This window comes from Trichomonas vaginalis, chromosome I (genome assembly GCF_026262505.1).
Source record: "Trichomonas vaginalis G3 chromosome I, whole genome shotgun sequence".
Taxonomy (NCBI): Eukaryota; Parabasalia; order Trichomonadida; family Trichomonadidae; genus Trichomonas; species Trichomonas vaginalis.
The window spans coordinates 1,789,797-1,801,147 of NC_067203.1; the positions used below are offsets into that span (position 1 = coordinate 1,789,797).

Sequence of the window (11,351 nt, forward strand, 5' to 3'; positions counted from 1 at the left end):
ATTCTGAGTAAAATGACAGATGGAACACATACTTTTTCAGTAAGTACATATGGGGTAGAAAAGAGGGTAGAAAACGGGGTAGATATACCCTTCTACCCTAAAATATATAGGGTGTCCAAAGGTGTGTTTAGCACAAACCTGAATACTGCAAATAGAAATAAACAAGTTACATATATATAAAGTTTATTTAAATATAATCACCATTGGATTCAATCACGCGTTCGCAGCGATCGATCCAGGCTTCAAAGACACGCTTTAAATCATCATGAGAAAATTGCTCAAATTGCTCTCTTACAAAATTTTCAAGATCATCTGGACTCGCGAATTCGCGTCATTCAGCTCTCTTTTTTAGCGTGCCGAATAAATAAAAGTCAGAGGGTGCAATATCAGGTGAATAAATTGGGTTTGGAACAACTTTGACATTGTTTTCCACCAAGTAATTCATTACCTTATGACTTTTGTGAACTCTTGAATTATCAAAATGAATTGCAAACTTTTGTTTTTGTTGTTTGGATTTCTCAAACTCATCAGAATTGATAATTTGAGTAAGAACATTGTCAATTAGATACTGAGCATTCATCGTATTAGGTTTTTGAAGAATATCAATTGCGATGGTGCCATTCACGCCCCAAAAAAACGACAACATCATCATTGGTGTGTCAATTTTTTTCTTCGGGAATGTTTGCGGATTTTCATCCTTCGGGATCCACATGATTTTGGCTTCTGTTGCATATTGAAACCAAGACTCATCCCCTGTTATCAAAAAGCAAACTTCTTGGATTGATACGCACCCAATATAGAGAGGAGCTCTTTCGAAGATTGGACTCTAGATTTTTTTGAACTGAATTAAGGTTGTGCGGAACCCAACGTGTATACGCTAGTTTGTAGTTCAAATAATTGTGCAAATAATAACTGACTGTTGTATGTGGTATCTTTGTCATCTCCTCTATCCTTCTGAGTGATGCTCTTGGGTCTTCATCTAGCGCTTGAAGAATTGCTTTGATTTTTCTTTGATCCGGCGATTTTTTGTCAATTTTTATGATGAGCGCCTTTTTGTTCATGAAGTGATACATCCTAACATGATACGTTACAGTGGAATAGCTAGGAGCATCCATACCGAAGCATTTTACCAATGTTTCGTAGATTTTTTTACAGTCTTTGCATTTTTTTGCAAGAGCGAGGATGTTTTCTTTATGATTCATTAAAAAAATGAAAAAAATCCCGCCAAAATTTCCCGCGAAACCGCCTCTTGTCTCAAAATTCATTTTATATCCCGGCATGGCGCCAAAATACAACATACTCATCATATACATATATTCATATTTTTTATTATATATTTATAATCAGCATATATCTCCTTTAATAGTCTCATATAGAGCGCTGTGCTAAACGCACCTTTGGACACCCTATATTTTTGTCTGATTTACGCTCATTACGATGAAGTTTTGACAAAGTCTTTACGAAGAAATCTTGACAAAGTCTTTACGAAGAAATCTTGACAAAGTCTTTACGATGAAGTTTTGACAAAGTCTTTACGATGAAGTTTTGACAAAGTCTTTACGATGAAGTTTTGACAAAGTCTTTACGATGAAATCTTGACAAAGTCTTTACGATGAAATCTTGACAAAGTCTTTACGATGAAATTCATGAAAATTCAAGAGGTGAAAAATGAGGTGAAAAAACAGGTGAAATCTCACCTCTTCACCTAAAATATATTTTTATTGAATTCTGTATAATATTCTGAGTAATATGACAGATGTTTATATAACACTTTCTCCGGTTTATAGGACCTCTCTCATATTCTATCTTGTCATATCAAAACTCATAGTCATGTTTGTCCTCTAAGACTTCATTTATACTAAACATCTTCAGGGCTAGAAGGCACGAAGTGCCTGGAAGCCCCACTACCTTTTTTTTTTTTTTTTTTTTTTTTTTTTTTTTTGTATACTATCAAATAAAGAAATTTTACAGTTTTTTAGTTTTATTTAGATGTACGTTATTTTAGATGGCTTCGTCGAAAACAAAGCATGTCTGTTAAGTTTATTCTTAACATGGTAAATAAAATGGCAACGAAGCCCAGTGTACTGCGTCTTATGCCGTAGTTTTTGTTATCTTCATACTCAAATACAACAAATACAAATAGATTTATTACGAAAAAACGTATAAAACAAATGATATATTTATTTCTAGACAAGTTGACGAACATGTAGCGCAACTGTATCGCTTTAGAGAACAGTTCTTCCAACACCTACTCATTCAGTGAAAGATTTAAGAAGAACTCTTACTCGACCTTAACTACCTACGCTTTGCTTGAACAATTCCCAACGAGGTTACTATAAGGTTGCAAGTCTTGTCAAAATGTAGTATGCAATACGTTGGGAAAAATAGATATATACGAACAAACTACTACAGTCTAGCAACTAGTCTTTAAGTGTAATGTATTTTTGCTACAAAGAGCTCATAACGAAGTCAAATTTTGCAATTTGATGTCAAAACTAGCTAGTTGTTGAATCAAATAGCGTTGTGACTTTGTATACATCACGATCTTGTGGTATCAGAGCTGTACTGCTGCAGACTAATTCAACTAAACATGAGCAAGATTGGGATTTCATTCTCTGGGGTGCGAGGCTCGTCCAAATTCAAGCAGCTACAGTGTTTTGGATCACCTAAAGAATTTTGGGAATTCAGTTATCCGTTACTACTCTTAAATTAAAGTACACTACAGCGAATCAATCGTAATGTCTAGTCTCTCCAGTAACAAGCTGATCTGCTATATTAACTTTAAAGCCAAATCGATTCACATTGTTGCTGGTAAGTCTGATTGCTTCAGATAGAGAGCATGAATTGCTTCTTTATCATCTAATCCCCATCCCCCTTGTTCCCGATTGGATGACATGGACAATTCATCTTTCTCTAACGAAACAAAATGACACTTTTTTGACGGCTTATTGACTCAGAAAAATTTGAGAGTTAACGAATAATTTTGGCGCCAAAAATAATTTCTCTTAATTTATTAAATTTAATATACGCACATCCATAAGTTATGCTATTTTTTCTATTTATTTTGTTCTAAAATTCTAAATATTTTTTTTTCATAACATAAAATATGATGTCTAGTCTCATTTACATAACAACATGCCTTAGAATAGGTTTTTTATTCTTTTTGTCACTTTAAATTAAAAATAAAAAGATAATTTAAATTGAATATTTGCGATTATTCTCACTAATGCTGCTTCCTCTTTTATTAAGTAGACAACAAAAAGTTAGCCTTGGACTCCCATATCAGATTTTTGATTGGTTGCGTATATAATGAGCTGGGATTGATAGACGAAAACCCAGTGAGAAAATTTTTGACGCCTTTTTAAAGGATTTCAAATAATTTACTTTTTCAAATATTTACTAGTTAATATCTCAATCAATTTATCCTCTTATTTATATTTTTAAATAATTCAATTTTGATGGAGTTACGAAGAACCATGGACGGAGTAATCTCTGCACCGCTGGAAGGAACAACACCGGGGCAGTCGAGAATCCTGATTCTGGCTGTAACTTCTGACTTCTTGGATAACTTTTGTAAAACCAGGGGTAGAAGCAACACCTGTAGCAGCACGACGTGAGATACTGTTGATAACAGAGGATTTGCCAACGTTTGGTGGTCCGAAAACGCCAGCAACAATGGATGAACCCATTGCAAGTTGGTTAAGGAGCTTAATGAGCTCTTTGATACCGAAAACATCGGTACCTTGTATTTGCCATCGTGCAGTGGACTTCTACTGATTTATTCGGCTGAGATGATGATTTGAATGGAATTGTTGGGAATTCACGACGTAAAAACACTAACCACTTGTTTAAAATTTCAAGTGGAACAAGATCCGCCTTGTTTAAGATCAAAACAATGCGTTTGCCTCTCTTTAAAATATAATCTTCGAGTTTCTTTGATCTGCAGCCAATTGGATCACGAGCATCAAGAACTTCAAGTAAGACATCAGCACCATCGACAACTTTCTTGAATTGAGCGAAATATGTGGTTCTATAAGCTTCATGAGCGGCACTTTGTTCAATAATAGGAGCTTCTGGAGCATTTAAGCCTTGAGAAACTTCTGCGTAACGTTCTTCTGCATTGTGCTTGGCGATTTCTTTCTTTCTGTTCATTGCAGACTTCGCTAAAGCATCTTTCGCTCTCTGAAGAGACTTATAGTCTGGCTCCTTTCTTAACTTCTTAACCTGACCACCCTTATTATGCTTTAATTTGTCATTTTTGTTTGTGCGCTTCATAACTTTTGTTTTTTAGAGAGATTTGTTCAAAAATTTTTGTCTCTGAGTGTGGTTCTGCAGATTTTGATGCAAATAGATTTGAATTGTGATATTGATTATATTTTGGATATTTTCATGGAAATTTGAAGAAAATTCTTTGTTTTTTCATGTTATTTTTAGGATTTATTAATGAAATTACTATATATTACTCATATAAATTCAAATAATAACTATGCCAAAAACAATTATCTTGAATTTTGATAAATTATTTTAAAAACACAGACAAAATCAAAAATAATAAGGGGAATCATCATGGAAAGTACGTAAATTTATATGTATCATTAGATCAACCCTCATCACAATTGAACATAATAATTTTAGCGAAAGGATCCATTATTCTTTTGTATTGTTTCAATTATAGATAGTATACAATATGTCAGTTATTTTCAACGGTGAATGTTCGTAAAAAGAAATAATTTTTGGAATTTCTCAGTCAAATGAATTAAAAACAAAAAACTTAAGTAGATTTGAAAAGATAAAATTTATTTACGCTTTGTTTACTTGAGATCCTTATTCTGAACATTAGAATAGTACTCGATCTGCTCCTTTCTAAGAATTCTAACGTAGTTAAGGCTGCCAACGAAACCTGTTGGATAACCAGCAGTCATAATGTATGTATGATTATCGGCGATTGACTTATTCTGAAGAAGTCCCTTGATTGTGCTTGCAAGCATCAAGTTCAAGCGATCAGCCTTGATAAGAAGGACTGGTGTAACACCCCAAACCATTGTAAGAACTCTAGCGATCTGGTCTGTATGTGTAACAGCTAAGATATCACATTCTGGACGGTTTCTAGCAATCTTAACGGCAGATTGGCCTGAAGCTGTAAGAGAAATGATAGCCTTAACACCAATTCTGTAGCAAGTCTTGCTGTGAGCTAGAAACCATTTCTGTCTCATCTGCGAACTTGAATTCATCGTATTTGCCGTATGGATAGATCTTTTCTATTTCGTGGATTGTCTCAGCCATGGCCTTGACGACAGCAGCTGGGTGATCACCGACAGCTGTTCTTTCAGAAAGCATAACAGCATTGTACCATCAAGAACGGCGTTTGCGACATCACTGATTTCAGCACGTGTAGCCATATCGTTCTTGACCATGGAAAGCATCATTTGTGTAGCTGTGATGACTGGCTTGCATAATTCGTTGGCCTTGTGGATGATCTTCTTCTGGCAGGCTGGAACCTGGTAGAATGGGATCTCAATACCAAGATCACCACGAGCGACCATGATACCATCGGAAGCTTCGATAATTTCATCGATATTTTCGATGGCGTCGAACTTTTCGATCTTGGAATAGACCTTTCCGTGTCCACCGTACTGCTTAATGAGACTCTTAGCGTTCAAAACGTCCTGCTTGTGCTGAACGAAGCTGATAGCGACGAAATCAACATCATTCTTAGCGCCCCACTCGATATCGAGCTTATCCTTTGGTGTGATAACATCGATGTTGAGCTTTGTGTTCGGGAAGTGACGCCCTTGTTGGAATATAAAATGCCATCGTTCTCGATGACTGTTTCGATATGGTCCTTGCAGACACTTGTAACTTTGGCTCTGATGGCACCATCAATGAGATAGATATACTCATCAACCTTGATTAAGTCACAGATCTGTGGATGATTGATGGAAAGCTCGTAGACATGATCTTCGATCTTCTTGCCGACGATCTCATCTCTTCTGACAATGATCTTATCGCCGGAGTGGAGTTCAAATGGGTTCTCCAACTTGCCAACACGAATCTTTGACCGCAGATGTCTTGAAGGACGCCAATCTTGAAACCAACCTTCTTCTCGACTTCTCTGATTCTGTCGAGTGTTTGCTTGTGGTATTCATGAGTACTGTGGGAGAAATTTAATCTGAAGACGTTAACGCCGGCTCTAGCAAGCTGCTCGAGGACTCTAATGAGTCACTGGCTGGGCCGATTGTTGCGACGATTCTGGTTCTTTTTGGAATCAACTGTGTTGTCATGTCTTTATTTTTAATAAAAAACCTTGTCAAGGATATTTGAGAACGATCAATCGATAGTTTTCAATGAATTCAATTAATTTTATTCCCTTCTCCAATCTTGTATATTTTATTAATATGCTTTGACTGTAAAGGATAATCCGGGAATTTATTGAAATTAAATAAAAACCTCTCAAATCCTTCGATCATTGGCCATTAATTTCTTTCAATTGATAAATATATCCTCTCAATTATAAAAGGTATCGACCCTGATATTACAGACTTTTATTACACATTTAAAATCTAAAATTTGATAAATTGTGAGTGGATAAATTATTTTCAGAAAAGAATAAAGCAATTTTAATAATACTATTGATTAACAATATTATTAATTAATAGGTCGCCAATCAATTGAGAAAGATGATCGAATTTGAGAATGAATAAAATTTGGGAAAATTTTTGGTCATATTTTAAAATAAACACACACTTATTTTCATTCATTCATGTCAATTGCGATATAACAAACCTATTTCTTCAAAATGGCTGAAAAAATACATAAAAATAAGCCAGTAATTATATTGTTTGATGGAATACGTGATAATTTATCAATAACAACGTGCTAAATTGTTTATAATCCTACTTTTCTATAAAATGCGAATTACGTGAATCAGTTTAAATGTTCTAAGTAAGAAATCATTGCATAAAAATTTTAAGCTGATGTTTGAAGGCATTAATTCGGTAGTTTGAACTAAACAATATGCACAAAGATTTTCAAAATGAAAATTCATGCATTTACGTTCTTCAGCAAATTTCGCGTTTACGATCACCAGCCAAAGAATATCAAACGTGCTTAATTCATACTATATTTTTGCATCTGATTCATATATATGCAAATGTCCTTCTATTACTACCCAATATAAAAATGAAAATGTTTGTTCACTCAATTATGCTTAATTGATCTACTAATCTTTCTTAAACTATCAAAAGATACTAATATTGATCAGTTATGCAACTAATATCCATGAAAATTATCAAAATATATTTTGATCGAAACTCACATCAAACAATTAGTCTTAAGGCTTTTTTTGATTAAATAAACAACTTGTAACGTCGAAAATGTATATCTTTCTGTGAAATATTAATTTGATTACTCCAAGTTACTTATTTCATGCATAAATAATCGAAATCACTGAACCATTGCTTTTCTAATCGAGTATTGACTTCTATATTACATTTGCTGATATTTAATAAATATAATTTTATTAAAGGGATTTGAGCGGTAGAGAATATAATTAAATGATTTGAAATACGTTACTCCAACTAAAAATTCATATTTTATGTCAAAATACTTCTACACTTCTATCTTTTGTTTTAATTTTCCTTAATTCAAAAGAGTTACATTAAAAATAACTGATAAATCTGTTAAAGATACACACTATTGAGCATAATTTAGGAAACATGTAATATAAAAACAAGAAATATAGCTCTATCTAAATTACCTCAAATTAAACTTGCACATAAATTATTCATTATTGCATTCTCTAATTACAATCTAAATTTATAGTTTTATTTGTTGCATTTTAAAGAGCAGTTTCTCCAATATTACAATTAAAATAGATAGGCGAAAATTTAATATAATGGTTTACCATAAATTTAAGGTTCACCCCAAGCTGCTTTTCATCATGCTTAAGCAAATATTCAGTATTGTGAGATATTTACCTTCCGTCATTTTTTTAATACCCTTTGTTAAGATTGCTCTTGTTGACCAAATAATTGAGGCGGTATGCAAGATCCTAACCAGGAATCTTTGTGTCTTAAAAAGCTCTTGATATATTAAATACATCTTATTTATAAAAATATTTTCATCGAATTAATTATTGATTTGATCATCATAATAACTAATTTAAACATTGCATTTAATTAGACAACAACTCATAAAGCTCATTTATGATCTCCTGAACTTTGGTGATGATATGCTTTGAGATAATTTATGATATCAAAACGATTACTAAATCTTCAAAAAAAAAAGTCATCTCTATCTTACTAAATATTGACGAACTCTACCATATTCTTCTGGAAATCATGGAGATCACCAACATTTGCCTCAATTTATCCCTACGTGACCATAAACTTTTCCAAATTCATATCCAATAATAAATTTCTGATACTCAAATAAAACTTTGAAAATCCGAAAATCTATTCTACATCAGAAATCAAATATACCACTGCAAAACTCGAAGTTGAATAAAATATTGGATGTTTAAAATTTAATTGTAAAGTGACGGTTTATACAAAGGATGGACAGAGAAGCGAAGGTGACATTTCAGTCTAAGCTCATCACCCCAAATCAGGAAGATAAGCAGCGCATTTTCCTCCTTACATATTTTGTGAATACAAAAGAAATTTCTATCCAGAAGGCAGATCTCCATGCACTTCACAAGCACACCCATACTATTCACGCGGTAAAATCACAAATCCAGCAGTCCAAGGACCATACGAGCCCAAAGATTTCTATGTGCTCCACAATTACAGCTCTTGGACGTAAATTCTATCTTACAGACGCATCACAAGCAACACTTGAATTTATGGAACTTCACTGCGATTTATTCCCAATGTGCGATCTTAATAATGCTATTGATTATGTTAAGGAGACAGGAAAAGCCGCAAATCTTAAGAAGGCCTTCCAAGCAAGAGATGACAGAGGGAAGGGCTTCATTCCAGTACAATACGCTCAAGAAATATTAGATTCTGCTCGTATAAGAGCCTCAATTTGTTTTGACAATCTTACGCAGATTCGATGAGAAGGGAATTTGACTTCGGCACCCTCTCACAGTATCTTTAGATTTACTTGCTAAATAAACAAAAAATTATTGTAAAATTAACAAAAAAAGTTTAAAACACATTTTATTGAAATGAAAGAAGAAGAAAAAAATTTTTTTTCAAATTTCGAAATTAAATTCAGCTCGAAAAATGAATCTGGATCAAACTCATCTTCATGATGGAACCGAATCGGGTCATCAAACATTGACTTTTGTTCTGGATCTCCGCCGTTTTGATCATCATTATCGTCATCAATTTTCGGAATTTCGATCGGAATATGTCCTGCTGGCCTCCATTTATTCCTAATATTTGGGCATTGGAATGAAGTTCCTCTGCGGAGGTGGCGGAGGCGGTGGAGGTACATATGAATTAAATTGTGGGAAAGTTTGAGGATTGTGGCTCGGAAATGTACGCCGTGATGGCAATATGCCGTATTTTGCTCTAGATAAATGTAAAAATACGTCTGTTCGTCGTGATAATTCTCTCGAAATTGAACGTCGTGTAATTAGCTTTCTCGACGCTGGAAAGACATAAGTATCGATGTATTTCTTCTACTGTTGCTCCCTCTTGAAATGGTTCAAAAGCAGATAAAATTGCATGACATAAATTGTCGAATTCTTTTCGTAATGGCAGTGGCTGATTAATAAACCACCATGTTCCGTTTTCATGTTGAGCAAATTCGTCTTGATGTTCTGCTAAAAATCGATCAAATAAAGGTTTATGTGCTCCGGTTAAATCGGTCGTTCGACAAACTGTTCGGTTGTCATGGGACCATTCGTTGTAAGCATCTGCTCTATTGATGCTGCTATCGCACCGTCACTAATGAAGGTTGGATTGTTAGGACGAATAGCCCAGAGGCAAGTTCTGGGTGGACCTGCACGTACAAATAAATCTGAACTTGATAAGGTACTAGAAATACGTCTCCGAGCAATTGTTGAGGTTGGTATAATTCCTTGGGTTTTTGAATTGACAAATAAATCTGGTTTTGATAGTACTTCACATATCTTGTCTAGACTTAGCAATGAAGTTTGCTCTTGGCGAAAGGCAAACGAAATTGCATCGCATAATGTATCAAAAGTATGCTCCATATAATGATAATTTTTTTTTTGAAACTATTTTTTTTTCTCTTTACAAAATCGGATTTATTTTTATTTCTACACCGTATAGGAAATGAATGTCACAACAAATTATTGACAATAAAAACAAAATTTCAGGGAAATGAATTTTGAGAGAAATCCCAATGAATTCAATTTTGAATTACCCTATAATTTTATGAATATGGCACTTTTCGTCGATTTTCAAAGAATTAAATCGCTTCTATCTCAATAACTAATAAACATATAAGATTTTTGAAAGTATATATATAGTGTACTACATCTCAGATATTATTAATATGTATTAGAAAGAATAATATATTGGATTTTGATATCACAAAATGACTTTTCAATTTATTGTAGTTCCTCACAGAGTTGAGATTCTACAAAATTCTTTGCAGATAATTTATGAAGGGATGATAGACTAACGAACCATAGATACATGAATTGAAAATAAAAAAATCAATTAAATATGAACCTTCATAAACCGTTTAAGAAACTTTAAAAACTATTCTTTATTGTTTATTTTGGACAAAGTTTAATATGATTGTGTTTATTGGACAATAATCGAGTAACGAAAAAATATAACATTTATCTATAAAGTGAAAATTTAGAGGTATATTTCGTAAGATTCTTCCTCTCTGATTACAAGAACTATTATGAGCTATCAATCTAATGAAAGAGAGCAGATTTGGCCGTAATGAAAATGCAATACTTCGAAAATCAATGCAAAAAAGATTAATTTGTTAGAAACAATCGACTATGACACTGAATTCTAAGAGCAAACGTTTACATTAGGATATTTGATCATTTCCAAATATTGCAAAATTGCATTTAACAAGTTAAGGAGAATACTATATTAACCGTGTTGTAAGGAAATATAACAATTTTAAAGATTTTGCGACAGAATTTGAAAAAATATGAAAATCAGATATATAAAAATTGAATAAAATAACATTATGATGGAATATAAGTAGATGAGCTATTAATGCTTCTATGATTTAAAATTGAGTAGTAATGAAATAGAATTTCGATTAAAAAAATTAATGTAATCGTATGAAAGCTTTGATCCTAATAATTAATATTCGCAAATATTTTAACCTACTAATAAAATTCTGATTATATTAAGATATTTTAAAAATGAGATTCCAAATTGAATGGTGATGAGATGAAAATTTTT

The 11,351-nt window shown here is 33.1% G+C and overlaps 3 protein-coding genes and 1 pseudogene across 4 annotated transcripts, besides 1 other annotated feature; 1 reads left to right on the forward strand and 3 right to left on the reverse strand.

Annotated features, from left to right (window-relative positions):
• Positions 1 to 107: 107 nt before the first annotated feature.
• Positions 108 to 1,409: a mobile genetic element.
• Positions 188 to 1,313, reverse strand: TVAGG3_0910860 (annotated as a pseudogene). Its single transcript has one exon. A coding segment is annotated over exon 1 (1,126 nt).
• Positions 1,410 to 4,811: 3,402 nt separating the features above from the next.
• TVAGG3_0910880 (pyruvate kinase protein) lies at positions 4,812 to 5,213 on the reverse strand (the record flags this gene model as incomplete). The annotated part of the gene is made up of 1 exon (XM_051251792.1): positions 4,812 to 5,213. One exon carries the CDS (start codon positions 5,211 to 5,213, stop codon positions 4,812 to 4,814), a length of 402 nt encoding a protein of 133 aa, XP_051077366.1.
• A 3,328-nt stretch (positions 5,214 to 8,541) lies between these two features.
• Positions 8,542 to 9,058, forward strand: TVAGG3_0910890 (EF-hand domain-containing family; the record flags this gene model as incomplete). The annotated part of the gene is made up of 1 exon (XM_051251793.1): positions 8,555 to 9,058. The coding sequence occupies one exon, from the start codon at positions 8,555 to 8,557 to the stop codon at positions 9,056 to 9,058; it is 504 nt and encodes a 167-aa protein (XP_051077367.1).
• A 179-nt stretch (positions 9,059 to 9,237) lies between these two features.
• TVAGG3_0910900 (uncharacterized protein) lies at positions 9,238 to 10,334 on the reverse strand (the record flags this gene model as incomplete). The annotated part of the gene is made up of 1 exon (XM_051251794.1): positions 9,809 to 10,165. The coding sequence occupies one exon, from the start codon at positions 10,163 to 10,165 to the stop codon at positions 9,809 to 9,811; it is 357 nt and encodes a 118-aa protein (XP_051077368.1).
• Positions 10,335 to 11,351: the final 1,017 nt, after the last annotated feature.